Below are 19,763 nucleotides of genomic sequence, written 5' to 3' on the forward strand. Positions count from 1 at the left end.
TCTCTGAAACTTGGCATACCCCAGAGAATGCCAGGTCAATCATACACATACAATTTGGTGCAGTTCTGAACATCTTAACTGAAGATAGGGGCAATTAAAGCAGAATAATATTGCATTTTCATTTTTACGGGGGTGGGGGTGCAAATCACAAATGAGTGATTATGAGCCAGGTTGATGTGGGCCCTTGAGACCAACATACCATAAAAGATTCTTCATCCTCAGTGCCACGCGGTTCAGGTAGTTATTAGGAAAAACTTTTTTTTTTTTTGCGGTTCGGGGGCCCAGTGGGAGGGTGGTGGTGGTCCCGGGGGCCGAAATGAAATTTTTCCGTAAAAGTCTAGTGGGGCTACATACCCACCAAATTTCATGTACCCCGGTGGTTCGGTATCCCGGGTCTCAATGACCAAAAATTCAGGGAGTAGATGACGGGAAAAATTCTTGAATTATGTGCATGTGTGCGTGTGTGGGTGTGTGTGTGTGTGTGTATGTGCGTGCTTGTGTGTTTGCCTGCATATGTGTGTTTGTGCATGTGCATGCATGAGTACATATGTCTACTGTGTGAGTATGTGTCATACGTATGATTACTGTAAATGTATGTGTGTGCGTGTGTATCTGTTTATGCACATGTGTGCACATGGAATGGGTTAACATGACCCCTGGAGGCAAACATACGGAAAAAATTGGTCATCCTAGGCCTTACAGTTCTCAAGATATTCACAGAGAACTGTATCTGCCCTACCCTCCTTTCGGGGAGTCCAGTCCAGCCCGGGGGGCTACAGATCAAAAGCGAAGAATGACGGTTCCATGCTATCCATGTGGGGGTACATGCCCACCAAGTTTTGTGTACCCGGTCTTTCAGTGTCGGGAATCCTTGTTGGTGTCGTCACTAAATGTACACATAAATTATTTTATTGTAAGGCCCCCATGAACGAAAGTACACAAAACTTGGCATGCATTCGGAGGGTGTCATAATGATCCTACACTTTTAATTTCGTGCAGTTTTGACCTTGTCAGCCAGAGATATTGTGATGAAAACACCTAATTTTTTTTGCTTTTAATTTTTAACTAGGTGGCGCTATACATGAAATAAGTGGTAATGGGATGGGTTGACATGCCCCTTAAGACCAACATACATAAAAGGTGGACCTCCTAGGCCCTACGGTTCTCGAGATATTCACAGAAAACTGTCTCCGGCCACCTACAGGCCAGTTGGTGTATAGTAACATAAATTAATTTATTGTGTGGCCCCCCATGAACGGAATTCCACAAAACTTGGCGTGCATACAGAGGGTGTCATAATGATCCTACAATTCCAATTTCGTGCAGTTTTGACTATGTTAGGTCACAGATACCTTCAATTACAACACCTCATTTTACTTTTTTGTGTTTAACTAGGTGGCGCTATACATGAAATGAGTGGTTATGGAATGGGTTGACATGGCCCCTTGAGATCAACATACAAAAAAAAATGGTCCTCCTAAACCCTACGGTTTTCGAGATATTCACAGAAAACTGTGTCTGCCCTACCCTCCTTTCGGGGGGTCCAGTCCAGCGGGGGGGCTACAGATCAAAACGAAAAACGATGGTTCCATGCTATCCATGTGGGGTTACATGCCCACCAAGTTTTCGTGTACCCGGTCTTTCAGTGTCCGGGAATCATTGACGGAAATTTGGGCATGCGAAAAAAAAAAAATCTGACTAAACCTATATGACCGCCGCTTCGCTGCGCGGCGGTCATAATAAGACAGGGATATGGGCCATATGAACGGGTCCTATACGGACCCAGGCCGGATCCGAAATTTATCCACGGAGGGTGATTAGCGGGTCCATAATGATTCCGCAGAGGATGCGTGTCTATTTATTTCACGGGTTCAAAACAGGATTATCATGCAGCAGATCTAACTTAGTTAGTTAGTTACTCTAATTAACTGGGAACGCATCACCTGGAACTACCAGAGAGGCTGGCAGTTCCAGGTGGCTTGTCAATGTTAATATCTCCTTTTTAATATAGGAAAGGTATAACCGCTTGAAACAACTTAATATATATTGTTAATATTGTGTAATCAATGGGACACAAACAAACAAAGCTAGAGTTTATGGATTAGCCTTATATCTTAAAAGAGCTGGTGAAAGGGCTTTATGAGAACCCAGTGAGAATCGTTTAGACTAGCAACCTTAAAGTGACAATGCACCAAATGTCCTGGATTTTCTCAAATCAAATGTGGCAACCCTCGAGATCGGAACCATGATGTAACTGCCACGGATCCGTTGTGGTGTGCAAGTGGACTCAATGCCAGACGGACCTGTTTCCCAGATCTGTTCTGGATTTGCTGCAGTCAGTTTGCTATGGGTCAGCAGAGGTCCTGGTATGCGGTGCACATTTGGATGCCTTTACTGTTGCTTATTAGGAGTTTGCACGGAAGTCACGTTCTGGGCGGTAACCCAGCTGCATGGCCATGTTGGAGGCACTCGGCATAAAGAACTGAATGAAGTACAATGGAGTATTATGCACTTTGGATACCTTAAGTGATTATAACCATGTCTAAACAACAGAAAAACTCATCAAAACGCATCCAAGATGCAAAGGCACATAGGTCAGGACTTGGACCACAAGAAAAGGCCCAATATTAAAATAAATTACGGTTTATTGGCAACCCAGATCCATATGAGTTAGGTGAGGAAGACGCAGTACCAAGTTCAACCACAAGCGCCCCCCTTCCTCTGATAACGTCTGGCATTATTCTCCTTTCTCCCTGGTTTTTAAATAACTTTTGGAAGTCAATACCTACACCAGATGTTTTTCTCAGTCTGACCTATTGGTACAACCTAAAACACGGCAATAATTAACCATTTTCCTTGACGATGTTGATTTACTTCAGTGCCTAATGCCTTCTAATGAGGCGAGTATCTCCATATGGCAACGTCCAGATCTGATGACACGCCGTGCAAACCCCTAATTAACTTTGCCTGTAACTCATAGACTATTATAACAGTGTCTACATGTCTGATGTCAGATATGAGTCATGTATGTTTTACAGGAACAGCTACCCATGCGGCTGTGGGTTTAGAATGATCACCATGACTCTTATAACAAGCTCACAGTGCTTAAAAGGCATCCGTAAATGTTACTCCCATAAGTAATACTGAAAATGATGGAGACAGTTTTCATGGAAATACATTTAAACATATGAATGTAAATATGAACAAATCTATCTTTAAGCTCCGACCCAAATATCATTTTATTAAACACTAACCTGAACTGACAAAGTTTTGGGCCTCTGGTTCATCTGTGGACCATGAGGTTTCAGGGAAAACATTGCTTTTTCAATAGGGTGATACATGACCATGGGGCGGGAATCGAACCCGGGTCGCTGGCATACGGTGCAGGTGCCCCAGCCAGTTGCGCCACGGCCGAGTCCAAGCCTCCCTTTTGACAATAAAACTGCTCATAATGTTCTCCTAGCCTGGAGATTCCAGACCCTGATAATCTAGAAAGATTAAGGGTCTGGCCACAAATAATATAATGGCCCAACTCGAGGGGCGGCACCAAGCGTGCATTTGAAAATCTCACTGCACGCAATTGGATAACACAATATGACTGTCATCTGTTTAGCTCGCCTCTGGCTCACATATATCAGATACACTGATGTGATTGGCTCCCCGCAATACAAGTGGCAATTCTGGCAAAAATAACGTGCATCATCTCTCATTGCCAGAGTGTCTTGCAGAGACAATTCAAATTGTGCTCTTGCGAGAACTCTGGAGTTTATGACACCCCATAAAGTCAGAGAATACCGGTAGAAACCAAGGGATTTAAGACCATTCATCTTTACGAAATCTCCCCACATCGTCTAGATTCCTAGGTCCACACACCTAGGTCCTCTTTGACTCATCCCACTGTTTTTCTATGGATTTCTATGGATCTCTAAACAACTTCACCTAATAGTACTCTGCTGCAAATACTGTTAGGGTAACGGTGCAGATCCACTTCGGCGTGCAGCGCTTCTGTTGTGCCAAACTCCACTTTATTCCTATGGGTGATGCCAAGCGTCTTTAATGCGCCTGCAAAGCATCTCGGGAAGGCGGTTCTGCATTTCCATTCCACACACACACACACATTATGACCATCGCTAGCGTGGATTGTCAAAGTTTTTGTTTTTTTTTTTTCTCCGTTATCTACTTCCTGAATTTTTGGTCAATGATACCCGGGACACCAAAACTTGGTGGGCATGTAGCCCCACTAGACTCTTACGGAAAATGAGTGGCCCCTCCCCAGGGGCCACTCAGAGAGAAGAGGAGCTACAAGGCAGGACTGTCTTACGCACACGCTCTCTCACAAACACACACACACACACACACACACACACACACACACACACATGCGCACACACACATGAACGCATACCAACGTTTGTTAAAAATATGTTTGTTAAAAATGACTATCGGCCGACATATCGGTTATTAGTTTTTGAAAAACTCAAATACCGAAATCGGTATCAGCGCATATCGGTCAGGCTCTATAGGAGATGGCGACAAATTGACATACACACATGCACACACAAAAAAGAACAGCAACATCTATGTGGGATATTTACCTTATAAATTTACCTTAAATTGTCTTAAATCTTCAATCTTATCTTAAATTATAATACAATTACTTACTCCACTGGCAGATAAATTTACTTGTTTTTATGTCTTAATTTAAGAAGATTTTGACTGAGTCAAAAAATCTTACAAGAAAGCTCAAAAAAAGTATCTTTATACTAAAAACAATACTAATTATCTTAGGTTTTTTCAGTCGCTAACAAGCGTTTGTCCAACCAGTTGTCACATTTTCAAAACTCTAAATACAGTTAGCACAGCATCGGTCTTTTGTGGCCATAACATTCACACATTTCATGTCGTTTTCACACGATATGCAGTCAGTGAACACATTTCCACAATGCTTACATTTTCTTAACAGACAAGCTATACCTCCCAACAAAATTATGGATTGTTTTTGCAGTATTTACGAATGTTAACACACAACATCCCACAATAGCAAAAACAATATTCCAAACCTTAGATACAGTTTAAAAACCTCTGCATGATATCAGTTCAAAAAACAATATATCTCAGCTGATAATAAACAAACAATTGAATAATTGACACAATTGATTTATGTTGGGTAAATTGGGCCAACCACAGCTGATTCCAGTCTGGCTTAGACTCAGTGGCAGGGGTTATTTTTTTTCTATTACATTGACACGTATACAAAGGAGGACATTGAGGAGTGATGTTTTTAGAAACAGAAACAGAATAAGACAAACACTGTAATGTCTGGATGAGGAAGAGTAAGAGCAAGGGGCCCAGGGAGAAGAGCAGGCCCAGTGAGAGCTGCAGTGAGAGATGCAGGAGCAGTTAGAGGAGCAGGGCCAGGGAAAAGAGCAGGCCCAAAGAGAGGGCAAGGTAGAGGTGTAAGAATGCGTGGTGGTGGCATTCCAAAAGGTTGCAAGAATTGTTGTCAGTGATAAAATTCGTGCCACTATCATTGACCATGTAATCAATGCGATGTTGATGAAAACATGTGGCCTAACCCTGAAGATCGCAGAGATTAGATACAGTAATTTTGTGCTTTTTTTTTTTAGTTCCCACCCCCCTTTTATCTGGGCTTTTTGCTGTTGTTTTTTTGTTCAGAATGCTCTTTTGTATTTCATGGATATTTTGTTGTTCACTGTAAGCAATACTGCAAAACTTTTTCTGTTCCATCATACTGTAAACAGTATTTCTACTGTACCTCCTGTAGTAAACAAGGAAAAAATAAACTGATTTGCTTTTTACTGGAATGCTTTTGAATGTGAACATAACATGTGGACATACAGTTCCCAACCAAGACATTTAGTGTAACAATTGATTGCAAATACCTGTAAAACTGAAACATAAAAGTCTATGCAGTTTTTGTAATGTCAACAATAGCCAGTATTTTGAATGTACTTTGAGTGTACTTTGATTGAATGCATGTACCTTGTACGTGAAGTGAAAACAAGTGTCATTCTTTGACAGAATAATTTCATTTTGAGTCAGATTTCCAGTGTTTTTGTAAAGTTAGTGTGTGTAGAGAAATATGTGTTAGTAATACATTTAACAAAATATGTTTTTGAGAAGAAAATTATCCATTTGGCCAACGGTGTTTTCTAGGTGTGAGTCTGTGTTAAGAGTTTAGAAAAAGTATCTGAAGTATGGGTAAGCGCTTGTTAGCGATTGAAAAAAATCTGTAATATAATAGTATAACACTTGGTAAGATATCATTTTATGCAGTGTACAGTTTGAAGTTCACATGACATACAGTGCCTTGTATTGTACTAAAGACTATTATAAACTGAAATTGCAAAAAAAAAGTGCCCTTATTGGTATGACAATGCCATCCTTAAGCAATGCAACACAATGTCAAGTTATTGTATATTATATAAGTTATTGTATCATATAACAGGGATACCTTTCAGATAAATGTAGGTGGAGCCGGCACACTGATACGTTTACTTTATTAAAAAGATAAATTATATTTGGCAGTCTAGGTGAAACAGTAAATTACATGAGAAAGAACACAACATGATGGTCTAACTTTCTTCTCTCTCTCTCCCTCTCTCTCACACACACACACACACACACAAAACCTCTTTGTCTCTCCTACACACACACATAAAACCTCACTCACACTAGGCACTTAATCCACCACACTGTCACAGATACTCTGCACCACTCTGTTGAACTCTTCAGGCTGATCAGCATAGACATGATGTGATGCCCCTTTCACCACCTGAGAGAGAGAGAGAGAGTTCAGTAAATGGCTTGTAATTTCAAACTGACATTTTTAAAATGCTTATTTATTCCTGGAAGCTTCTCTCTTCCTCTTACAAACAGACACACAGGGCCAGCTGTACGTACATTTGCGAACCTAGCGTTATCAGCGTCATGGACACACCGCAGATTGTGAACGCTGTCAGACCCAAGTTTCCGTCGTATTTATCAATCCAACGAAAGGCCAACGAAAGTTAAGGTTGTATTTGGCTTTTGGTAATACTTTCACCACAAAAACTGGTGCTCTAAATAGCAATTCTGTTGTCTTTGAAAGGTTCTCTTATTGATGCATTGAACTGCAATTTGGATTAACACCTGCTTTTACAAGGCGGAAGTATTTAGGCGCAGAATAGACGTGCGCTTTCAGGAGCAGTCTTTGTACATACCGCGGAATACATAATTAGGCGCTCTTTACTCTTCCCCTCCCGTCTTTTTAAGATAAACTCCCACTTTCCCCTGGATCCTCCCATTAATGCATATGCATGACATGACAAACGCAATCTGCCACTTTCATCTCCCGCCACAGGCAGTTTGCGCTTTTACATAATTGCGGCCTGTTTGTACATACCTCACAAGGATTTTACACGCACATTGCGAAACAGATAGGCCTGAAGTGGGCGCAAAAGCGTTAGTACATCTGGCCCACAGAGTCATAAGTTCTCTAACACAGTAATTGAAAAGTACTGGTCCCTGACCATGCATTCGGTAATATACTTTCACTCTAGGAATCACTATTTGTTTATTCAGCAGTGGTCCTTGAGGTGATTTCTTTGTCACAATGGTGGTTCTTCATGTACAAGCAGTTGAAAACCTCTGCTTTAAAGTGGACATAATTTACAAGATTGGTTCCCACTGTATAAATCCCAAGAGGTTTAACACCATCACAGAAGCTGGGTTTTAAATATTACGTTTCTTAAAGTTATATTTTTGAAACGTGCAGCGCCATCTTTAATAGAACAGAAGAAGATGACATCATGAGGTTGATTGGCTTTGAACTTGTACAGTAGTTTACATTAGCTGAGTGGTAATGACAAGCTGTCAGTCTGACTTGATGGATTATAAACAAAGATAAACTAAAAAGAAAATATTTGCAGGTGGGGATCTAATTTTGCATTGCCCATGTAAGCAGTACTGGGTTAAAAAGTACAGTTTAGAAATAAATAAATAATGTTACGTTTGGCTACCCACTTCAGTAGTGAAGTGGCAAGTGCTTCTGTCCAGTGAGTTTAGGCACTGCTTTTAATTATAAAGATGCTTCAAAATTCATAACGTTAGCCTAAATAAATGCATTGTTGTAAATCTATATGGTCAACGATGGTTTATTAATAACTGGAATAAGTGAGGAGGGACAATGAAGGGGAACAACTGAGAAAGAAGTCAGACCTGTTGGACATTACATTAAAGTTAAGTTCCCTAACGTTACCTAACATGTGTTAACTTAAGAGGATATGCTGTGGAAGACGACATCATATGCAAGGAGTTGGCCTATTTGTCCAAGTCAGTTTAAAACATGAAAAAACAGTACATTCATGTGATGTACTGATGTTACAGTCAGTGATTGTGTATGAAGTCACAATTTTGTTTATGTTTATATTTAAATTTCTAAGCAGGCGGTTTTGCCCAAAATAACATACATTAAATTTTAATCAAGGACCAAACAAAACATATCAGAGAGGTCTCACACCCCTCTCTTAAGTATTCCTAGAGAAACTCTTAGGGCTGTTTCACACCGGGTCCGTGGCGTGAGTGTGTCAGCTGCGTGGCGTGTCCGATTTTATTTCGGCTCCCATGTTAACAGGTTAGAGCTTGCACACCGCCTGCGTGACACACACGTCTCAGGTGCGGCTCGAGCCATGGCGAAAACGCGTGCATGCTAGGAATAGGGCCGACGCCTATTTTTCACGCCACACGCAAGCGTGCTGGAAGCGTTTCCATTCAAAACAGTGAAGAAAAAAATGACGTGAGAAAAAGAGATGTTTTAATAGGCAGAGAGGCCGCCGCAGCGCCGCGTCAGACATGCTTCTGGTAAGCAAAGACATAGAAGCAGATGCACTACTAGAAGCTGGAGAGCTACAAATCGTGTGATATATCATTTGTTTTGTCATCACAACATTTTTGGCCACGCAGCCGCCACGCAACTGACACGCAACAGACCCGGTGTGAAACAGCCCTTACAGAGACTTTTTTTTTTTATCATGTACTCTGAATGGGTAGCTAGCGGATCGTGAGGAGATGTTATGGGCTTGAAATGGCGTACAATCTCTGACTGCAACATAACCCCTTTACTTTACTTTTGTTTTTATTTTAGACCTAAATATATCCAATTGTCTAAACTCACACAACACATTCTTGATGAGGGTTCTAAACAGCAGTCTTTGTGCCTTACCACTGTTTGTGTGTAGCTCGTGGGTCTCCGTTTGGCCACCTCGTTGCCAGTCTTACTGTCCATCCAAGAGCGGGCTCCATAGATTAGGGTCACTGGGAGGCCTGCGGGCAGGAGATGAACCCGGTCTAACATTGGACGCTTCGCCCAAAGCATCGACTCAGACATTATCCTGAAACCCACCTCCCCACTGGTGGAAGGGAGAAAATACAGTACATCAATGCAATGACAGACACGAAACCTCCCTGCACTATTAAGTGCACAGATATATCAAAATATGAATTATGTGAATGTCTTTTGTGTATTATGAAAGACATGTATACTTCTAAACATATGACAAAGACTTGCCAACATGCAAGTGATGGTATAGGGATGCTCAGGAATGATCAGGTCTTTAAAATGAGAACGTTCAGTATTGTCTGGCCTACCTTGGGTTCTGGGCATTGCAGTGATATATGTACTGCGTCATAGTCTGGTCATCAAACATGTCTTCAAACTTGCTCTTAATGTCAGGTCTGAATCTGTGGATAAGTTTTGGCCCTGTAAAGAGAGAGATGAAAAAAAAAAAAATAGCATCCCAATCCCAATTTACACTCAACATCAACATCCACTAGCATGTCCTCCGCAAGCACAAATAAATACAGTACATGGAATGACTGGAGCAGAGTGTTCAGACATATTGATTCATGTACTCACACACACACATACACAGGGGAAAATGATCTTGCTATCGTAAGACTACATACCCCAAGGCCCTGCAGCTCTGATCCCTGCCAGTGGGTTAAAGCGGGAGGCCACGGAGATGAGACCCTCCACCCAGTAAGGACATCCAGGCCTCGCTGCAGCTGGGCCATCCTCCGGTATGTGCTCAAAGCCCCAAGGGTCTACAAGGATGAGGTGCTTCACCCTAAATAGGAAATGCATTAAGCCTTATGACTACCTAACTTATTATGACTTGTTTTGTTAGTGTAGGTCTTCATGTTTGCCAAACACATGTAGTATTTTATTATTTTACTGTAATGCAGGCTGCACCACAAACTGTCAGACTGAATAATTCTCAAAGATTGAAATTCTCAAAGTAACTGAAATTGTAAATAATGTAAACTATTTTCAATTCTCACCTCTTTGGATGCTGAATGGCATAAGATGTCGCCAGGTAGCCACCCAGACTGTGACCCAATAGTATCATGCTTTCCAGACCCAAGGCCTGTCTCCAGTGCTCTATGGAGTCGACGGAGAGCTGCTCCGCCTGTGAGGGGTCTGTTGGGAAGCGGGGGTGGGAGCTACGCCCGAAACCCAGCAAGTCAAAGACCAGGACAGGACGAGAGCGACACAGGGGGTCTAGGTTACGGATCCACAAGCCCACACCGCCACATAGCCCATGCACCATCACCAGTGGTCTCTGAGAGGCTGAGGAGACACAGTAAGCACTTTTAGTTTTACTGAGCACCAGGACCACTTATTTATCATGTGGAAATGTACATTCCCAATCAAACTTCAGATTTCCTTATGTCACATCCAATGAATTAATCTTTGGTACTTGCTTTTCATGTAAAGCGGACTTAACAAACATAACATTTAAAATTAGGTAAAATTAACAATGAATGACAGGTTAGTACCAGGATTAGGAGGAGCTTGGGGAGTCTTGTGAGTCACTGATACTGTCCAGATTTTGTCCTGAGTAGGAAGCGAGACAAAGCGGGCCCACAGGTCATTCTGCACACCTGTGCATATGTTGAGGGGGGACAAAGGTTAGAGCCCCAGGAGATTATTATTTAACACATTCGTCAATCAACACCATCACCAAGATGTAGTACTCACAGTCTAGGATCTTTGTCTCTGCATTCCTTAGCTGATGTGTAGAAGTTGGACGCCATGAAGGCCACCAGTTCCAGCTTGACACTGACCTGGGAAAGAGCACGCTTTTGCTAGAATAGTGTTTTTTACAGGCTTAAATGCAATGATGAACAGGAATTTAATACAGCAGTCCAGAACCCTTACGAAAAAGAACTATAGACCATAAGATTTCTATTGTAGCCTAGTATAACCTATATTCTGAATCTGTAACCTATATTATGAATCTGTAGTATTATTGTGTTATGGTAGCCTACTTCTAGTATGTCCCAAATTACTAGGCCTATACGATTCTTATAGTATTATGAAATTACAGATGACTGATATTTTCTCAAAACAGCCTATAAGATTCCTATAGTTCGTAGCCGTCTCGTAGCCTAATACGAAGAATAGCCTACTACATGCCATTGTCGATTACTAGCATTAAACCGTCTCATGTAAATCTTAGACATGGCCATTCATTAATTAGAGGATAGCTTCATTGCAAATTATAACAGTAGCCTGCTGAAGTATGACGTAGGTTAATATGTGCAAGTCGTGTTATGGCTATAACACGACCTCGACTTGTTCATGCAATGTAAAACTTACTTTGAATCCGATTCGTCTTGCATGTTCACGACGTACCATAAAACATATGTCACACTATGTTTTGTTGTGGCTCAGTCCTGTGTTTTCTCAATGACATGTTTTGCAACATCGGCATCGGCATGGCATGTCAGAATCAGCTGATTTCAGAGGTCGGCGATAAACAAACTGCGTCAGGGTAAGACTAGGCTACTCATGCATACTGTAGTACAACAAATGAATGCAACTAATACTCAGTTTAACATACGAAAAAAAACAATGCATGTTCTATTTCTGAAGTGACGACATTCCTGGGTGGATTGTTTACTGCAGTAAACTGCTGCACCAACCCGGGAGATTTTTTTTTTGAGCTGGACACGCAGAAATACGTCATACTTATGCGACTGTATGTGCGCAACGTCTTAAGTTGTGTGTCTTTGAACGTTTTTGTGCAATAAAACATGTCCAACTCTGTGTATCCGGCATTTCTCGTTTTTTGGAGGAGTATGCGAGTAGTACCTCGACCAAATTAAAAGTTGTTGATGCGTACCTGCTGTACATTGTGCTCACCGGAGTGTTACAATTTCTGTATTGCTTACGGGTCGGCACTTTCCCGTTCAATAGCTCTTCCTGGCTTCATATTTTGTGTCGGATCCTGTCTCGCAGTTAAAGGTCTTACAAATTTCTGCATCTGCACCACATTCTGCTTGACCACGTTTCTATATGATTTGCAAATGAAGATTTGCATGAAGATTTTGGAAAAAAAGGCCTAGACTTACCGGTATTTGTTCAATTTGAATTTGATGCCAGCAGCACATCTCAAAAAAGTTCGGACAGGGACATGTTTTTGTGTTGCAACAGTCTGTAAACATAGGGAACAGAGGAGACCAGTTGCTGTACTCCTATTCCTATTATACATTCAGGGGTCTTAATCATGTTTTTTATTCCATGATGCACACAGTGTGTAGGCCAGGGCTCTCAAGTTTTGAAGTTTGCAAGGAGTGAGACTTTGCCGCCCCCCAACAGACCCACCCTCCCCATGTCCCATCAGAGAGCACAAATTCCATTATTTCAAACACACTGTTTTATTTATTCCAGAACCCTATAGTAAATAATAACATAAATTATAATATATAATTTCACCCAAATGGGCCCTTTGAACAGCAGTGGCTCATTCTGCTCTAAACAAACAAATGTGAAAAAGCACATTTAGCCCCAAAATGGTCTCTTGAACGGTGGTGGTTCTGCCTGTGTGTGTGTTTATGAGTGATTGTGGCAGATTTTGATGCCTTGATGACTGATACTGGGGGCTCCCATTTAAAGCACTGTGGTTCAATGTCAGCCATTTTCACAGTCATGAGGCCATCCTTAAAAATATTCTTGTTTGCAGTAACAGCCAAAAAAAAAAAAAAAAAAAATGGGTCGGTAGGTAGGTCAATATTTCTTTTCTCAAGATTCAAAGTAAAAAAAAAGTACAATTTTGATCATGGTGATTACAAATTTAAACTTTAAAATTTAAAATTTAAACAAATGTGCATATTGTGACGTAACTGACTGGGTCCTCAACCCGTGCCTTCAGGTGCATCACTGCAAACCTCAAGCTGATGCAGGTTATGTAAACCAGCCTTTCTCAAACTTCTTTGACCTGAGGCCCAGTCATGGCATGTGGGGTCATAGGGCTCACCTACACATACCCAACCCCACTCCCTCCAAATCAAATTGTCATTATCATTATCACAATCATTATTATGTTGTTATACATGCACTTTCACTTAAATGTTTTGTGACATGCACATAAGAGGACTGCTTTACTAATGTAAGATATAATTAGGTTCATTGCTTTTGCTGCATGATGCTTGCATAAGAAAAGAAATACTTGTTTTGGGATGTTTCCCTCATGCAAGCATCTGCATTTGAATGCCTGAATGTAAGGATTCAGGAAACACAATACCAGCTTTTTTGGCGAGCAGATAGGCGTAAATCACTGAGCTGTTGATCTTTAACAGATAGAAAGAAGGCTACAATAGCTTTTGGCCACGTTATAGGCCTATTCAAATGTGACAACAATACTCAGTGCTATACAGTGTATTATACAGTCTCTGCTCTGTTTCTATGGAAGTTCCACAAATCAACGTTGTTCTATTAAGTGTCGTTAAACAATTAAATAGCTTTCAACAGGTTGAAGCGGAGCTTTGATACCAACGATATCGATTAGTTTCAGTTTCTCTCGCGCAGACGCCTGCATTGAATGAACGCTCATACCACCACTTTATTGTATGGCTCCATGTTTAATGACATCGATAGCAGAAACGTTTGTTTTCTTTTTTTGTCGGGGTCCGCGGTATCTTGATCAACTGCGCAGCAAATTATCAGACGAAGCACCGGGCCTAATTTCACTCCACGACTCCGCTGACCAGCAGTCTCCACGTTGCGGACCCACATCAAAACAAAACTATTTCCTGATTGGCCGATAGGTTAGTAACTGAACAGCAGCTCTCTGAGCTGAATGAGCGCACAGACAGCAACGTTGTGTGACACTTTTGTAAAATATAGCCCTTAGAAATTTCTGTGCGGGTAAGTTAATAATTTCTCGGAGTGAGAAATGCCATGTGTGGCGTGTGAGCGTGTGAAGTCATTGAAGTGCGTGTGTCTAGCATGACACTTGAGAGGTCTGAGTAGGCCGAAGGGCACTGCAGCCGTTCTTACTGGACGGGGTTCAAACTGGCAACCCTCCGGTTACAAGTCCAAAGCGCAGTAGGTCACGGCTGCCCCAACTAATGCACCCACATACCGTAGATGCTTGCTTTTGCACCGTTGTTCAATTGCACAGGAGGGAGGGGGAGGGAATAGCGAGCTAGCTCTCTGTTTTGTTTGAACGTCAACAGAAGTGACGTTACCTAACATTGAGTTCTGTTGAAAAAAAAGCTATAAACCAGCTTATGCAGGTGGACATGCTGGCGTGACCATCTGAGGAAGCGGTCATGCTGGTGTGACCAGCCTGTCATGTGGGATACAACTGGTGTTAGATGGTGACCAGCCTGCCAAGCTTGACATTGTTGAAGTTTTGCTGGTCTAGCAGGTCAACCATCAGTGGTCAACCAGTAAACCACCTTAGGCTGGTCAGGCTGTTTCTTTTCAACAGGGTTGTCTGAGGCTGCTGAAAAATTATCCCATTGCTTGTTATAGATAGATACTTTATTGATCCCCAGGGGAAATTCAAGGTCTCAGCAGCATACAGACAACACAAACACATTCTTTAACAGCAGAAAGAGTAATTAAAGTATATAATATAAAAACAAAGATAAAAAAAATATACGCTAAATATACAAAAATACAAATTATACTAACTAAACTTAAATACAATATATACAAATACACTAAAATACAAATTACAAAAATACAAATTATACTAACTAACACTTAATCTAAATCAATTCTAAAAACAGTATCCACATAGTGGTGATTAATCAATCAGAGGCGCTTGCAATGACTGAGTGACTGAGGCAGGGACTGAGCCTGTGATTCTCTGTGCATAGTAAGGTATGGTAAGGTGCTCTAAGGTGCTCTGTGTGAATGAGTGTCATGGTGGTAGTGCAATGGTGATAGTGGTCATGGTGATAGTGCAAGTGAGTAAGTCCAACAGTGCAACAATGCAGAAATAAAGTAAAGTCTATATATCTATATATTTAACTATTTAAGAAAATGTATAAGTGTGGCCACAGTTCGGCTGTGGCATGGGGGTTATGCATATGTGCTAATGTGCTAATATATCACGCAAACAGTGAGGCATAAAGACAGCGTTAAAAGTGGCTAGTGGACAGACAGTACCAAACATGGAGGGGGTGAAGAGGCAGACAGACTATGCAGAGAAGTCTATCTCTCCTCTTCCCTTAAGTGAGGCATTGAACAGTTCAATGGCCCTGGGGACAAATGACTAGTGGTAGACAAATGGTAGAACATCCTGAGGAGCTTACTGCACACATTGAAGGACCGCAGCCTCCTCAGGAAGTACAGCCTGCTCTGCCCTTTCTTGTAGAGTGCATCAGTGTTGGCTGACCAGTCCAGTTTATTGTCTAGGTGGAGACCCAGATACTTGTAGGTGCTAACCACCTCCACATTGACCCCATCAATGTGGACTGGTAGCAGAGTGGGCTTAGACCTGCGGAAATCCACCACCATCTCCTTGGTCTTTGTTGTGTTAAGTTGAAGATGATTGAGTTTGCACCATTGCACAAAGTCCTCCACCAGGCTCCTGTACTCCTCCTCCTGCCCGTTCCTGTTACACCCCACAATTGCAGTATCATCAGAAAACTTCTGCATGTGGCATGACTCGGTGTTGTAGCAGAAGTCAGATGTGTACAGGGTGAACAGGACTGGAGATAGCACAGTTCCCCTGTGGCTCGGTGCTGCAGATCACAGTGTCAGAGAGACAGTTCTTCAGTCTGACTAACTGTGGTCGCCGGGTCAGGTAATCTGTAATCCAGGTTACCAGGTGAGCGTCCACACCCATCTGCAAGAGCTTGTCTCCCAATCTGAGGGGCTGGATGGTGTTAAAAGCACTTGAGAAATCAAAGAACATGATTCTCACAGCACTTTTCCCCTTGTCTAGGTGGGAATGTGTCCTGTGTAGAAGATAAGTGATGGCATCGTTCACGCCCACTTTCTCCTGGTATGCAAACTGTAACGGGTCTAGTGCATGGCGTACCTGGGGTCTGAGCATGCCTAAGACCAATCGCTCTATTGTCTTCATCACATGTGATGTAAGAGCGACAGGTCTGTAGTCATTAAGCTCACTAGGGTGTGGCTTCTTAGGGACAGGGGTAAGACATGATGTCTGCCACAGTGTTGGAACTTGCCCAAGGCGTAGGCTCAAATTGAAGATGTGCTTCAGTGGCTCCCCAGTTCAGCAGCACAGGCCTTGAGTAGCCTTGGACACAGTCGGTCAGGCCCCGCTGCTTTATTGCTGCGCAATTTCTTAAGTTGGACTGTCACTTGATCTGTTGTAATGGTGAGGGGTGTAAGGGGAGGGGAGGGGGGGGGAGGGGTGCATCTGGGATCTGTGTGTCTGATGGCTGTTGACTGAAGTCGTTGAAGTGAAGTCGTTGTAGTGTTATCGCTGAATGTACCCGAATTAACACTTAGATAAGAAATCTTGTTGAGGTGTATAGCTTGAACTATATATTGCTGTCTTCTTGGGTAAGGAGTCCTAACTGAGTATGGAGGAGGTGTGTCCAGACACCGCTGCTGTGCCTCTTTACGGCTCTGGTATGTGTGGTCGTTGTTGCTCACCTGTTGTGGCAAGTTACTGAATAATACAAAATCATAAAAACTGCCTATAGAGGTAAACTTGCTTGTATTAACATGTCGAAACAGAAAAATGTGTTAGATCTGTTGATATGAACAATGAGCTCACTTGGAAGCCCTTAAATCCCGTATTCATATTAATTGCAGGGTTTGCCATGTGATCAGTGTGTTGTTATTTCATTAGGGCCTGAGCACTGGAGATTCAGGCTGTGACTTGTCCTGAGGGTGTGCAGCCCTATTGTTTCTGTAAGGATTAGTGTTTTTTGCCTTTTTTTGAAGTGGTTCCCATGAAAACTAATGAACTTTAGCATACTTAGCATTATCAGTCTTCACTATCAGGGACAGAGGTTTGACCCTGGGTGAAGCCCAGGGACTCCATAGTGCCCCCTTATGTCGCTGATGTAGTGCTTACAGTTTTTTCTGATTGCTTAAGCACATTTTTTGTAACTATTGTGAGGTCTATAAGGCAATCGAAGCCGGAGACAGGATATAAAAGGTTATAGGAATATAAACTATTTATTAATCATCTCCAACCCTCGGAGACACGTCAGATCATAACAACAATCGGTCAGACAACGTAGCACACACAGCTACAAGCTCCCAAACAATGACAACACGTAGACCTACTGCTGCTGGTACAAACAGGCTACTGCGCATTAGTACTAGTACCCACCCAATACAATAGATTCCCTCTAGTGCCCGATGGGCCTCACAATAATATAACCCACCCGCACCCTGATATGAGGCACACAACGCAGTAAGCTTTAATATGGACTATGAAATGGGAGACATAAACAGTGACGTACACGATGCCTGTAATTAAAACAAACATAAAACACATCATTTACAGATATTCCAACGCTTCCCCGCAACCACATCAAGCAGCCTTCACCACAAACCAGGAATCAGCAGACAAATCAATTAAAATTGCCACAAGGCCCATGCCAACTCACCCAGCTTCTCACGTTATGCCGCTCACACCGTTCGCGATAAACATAACAGCTCTCTGCATAAACTACAAAACACATTGCGATATCACAGGGTGCTCGACTCGCCATAATGTCAAAACCATCACATTTAAAGATCTGTGCGTCTTACCTTGGACCGCAACAAACACTCAAAACTTTCAGCAAACATTCAGCTGGACGAAGATGGCAAGGGGCTTGTGCAACCACACACAATCATCTGCTCCCCCACCTGCTTACCTAACGGGGATATATCCAGGTGCGCTGCAATCAATGGGATTCCCCCTACGTCACTACAAGCGACACACCTCCCGACGTCATTCCTGGGGATACCCCGACTACACCACACTATGGCTTTTTTTGCAAAACTCTACACACAAATAGGAAAACCTTTTACCAATCAGCAAAACATTGTAGTTCTCTTGCAAAAGCCAACACACCTTGCTTACAGTTTTTTCTGAATGCTTAAACACAACTGTGATTCTTATAGCACAATTTCTAAAACTATTAATACTTATAGCAAAACCACACTCCTGGCAAATCATACACATGTATGGCTATTGTTTACACTATTTTGCCAACTCTCTGGCACACTTTCTCATGTGAAAACTGTTTTAGATAATTAGTTCACTTTGCAATCAGCCTAAGCACTATAAATAAGCCACAGGTAATGTACAATGGGTACAATGGAGGGAGCAGGAAGAATGAGTGAGAAGAGAAAGAAATAGCCCTTTTACAGACAAAAAAAAACAGTCTACATGTGGGGATATTGTCATGTCAGGCCTGGATACGTCATTCCAGAATATATTTTGCCCGGTGCCTTGGACTAGGATATTGCATGTGATGTATCCCTGTATGTTTACAGAACTATGACAAAAGTATGACCTCAAACTGACATAGGCTACCTTGTGCACAGAGAAAGCAAAAGCCAGATGTGTTTTTTATTCAGACCATCAGTGTGTAGTTGGCACATTGTGTGCTTACTATTGTGATGGCTTGTGTTTACTGTTTGATACGAAAACATCATTTTTACATTTTTTTTTAGTTTTGCGAACTCAGTAAGTGATTTTGCTATAAGAATTAATAGTTTTAGAAATTGTGCTATAAGAATCACGGTTGTGTTTAAGCATTCAGAAAAAACTGTAACAGAATTTGAAATGATGAATCCCTGCCACAGTCTCTGCAGCTACCACATTTTGTGAATTTCTGTCTATTTAGCAGACACTGTAACATAGTGTCAAAGATCTGTAATGTTACTGTACATGATACATTAGGTGTTTATGGTTCTTTATTTATACACACACACACACACACAGGCTCACACACCTAGTTGGAAACACAGATATACACACATTATTACACACACACACACACACACACACAAACACGAGCTAACACATATAAACACACACACATACACAGGCATGCATAAACGTAAGACACATACAAACACATAGATGTGCTTTTGACTATTTTACATTACAGAATAAAACTATGATATAACCCATAGTAAGCAGAAAATTGTATACAAATCAAAAGATTTCCCATCATTCTTCAGTACACATTTTGCTGTGATAACAGTTTTGTCCACTTTTGCCATTCTCTCAACCAGCTTTAGACAGGTCTCTGGAAGGGGTTTCCTACCATCTTGATGGAGTTCCCATGCATGATGAGAAATTGTTGGCTGACTTTCTTTCACTCACTGAAAAGTATTCTATGTGTCAGGACTCAGGAGACTGCCGCATGGACATGGCTATGATCATGCCAATAGTTTTTAAAGCAGTCATGAAACTGAAATTTAGCACACACATTAGATGAATGAATTTGACGCACATAATGCAACATGTGAGTGCATT

At 41.8% G+C, this 19,763-nt stretch overlaps 1 protein-coding gene across 3 annotated transcripts; it reads right to left on the bottom strand.

Annotated features, from left to right (window-relative positions):
• Positions 1-6,504: 6,504 nt before the first annotated feature.
• On the bottom strand, positions 6,505-18,115 carry LOC125300508 ((Lyso)-N-acylphosphatidylethanolamine lipase-like). 3 transcript variants are annotated; one of them, XM_048252503.1, is made up of 9 exons: positions 18,041-18,115; positions 12,418-12,500; positions 11,042-11,127; positions 10,840-10,944; positions 10,342-10,630; positions 9,967-10,127; positions 9,649-9,760; positions 9,224-9,410; positions 6,505-6,796 (listed from the first exon to the last, which is right to left on the bottom strand). In XM_048252503.1, the coding sequence occupies exons 1-9, from the start codon at positions 18,077-18,079 to the stop codon at positions 6,704-6,706; spliced, it is 1,155 nt and encodes a 384-aa protein (XP_048108460.1). In that variant the 5' UTR covers positions 18,080-18,115; the 3' UTR covers positions 6,505-6,703. The 3 variants fall into 3 exon arrangements, with proteins under 3 accessions (XP_048108460.1, XP_048108458.1, XP_048108461.1); XM_048252501.1 differs by lacking the exon at positions 18,041-18,115 and adding an exon at positions 17,896-17,987; XM_048252504.1 differs by lacking the exons at positions 12,418-12,500; positions 18,041-18,115 and adding an exon at positions 11,663-11,993.
• Between the last annotated feature and the right edge of the window lie 1,648 nt (positions 18,116-19,763).

Source organism: Alosa alosa, chromosome 9 (assembly GCF_017589495.1).
Source record: "Alosa alosa isolate M-15738 ecotype Scorff River chromosome 9, AALO_Geno_1.1, whole genome shotgun sequence".
Lineage (NCBI taxonomy): Eukaryota > Metazoa > Chordata > Actinopteri > Clupeiformes > Clupeidae > Alosa > Alosa alosa.

Excerpts from the sequence above, each read along its gene's own strand:
- LOC125300508 (XM_048252501.1), bottom strand. The coding sequence starts at position 17,970 with ATGTGTTTTGTAGTTTATGCAGAGAGCTGTTATGTTTATCGCGAACGG. Across the intron at positions 9,761-9,966 it reads CAGAGCTGCAGGGCCTTGGG|GGCCAAAACTTATCCACAGA; the intron begins GTATGTAGTCTT and ends CTCTCTTTACAG. Across the intron at positions 9,411-9,648 it reads TGCAATGCCCAGAACCCAAG|TGGGGAGGTGGGTTTCAGGA; the intron begins GTAGGCCAGACA and ends CCCTTCCACCAG.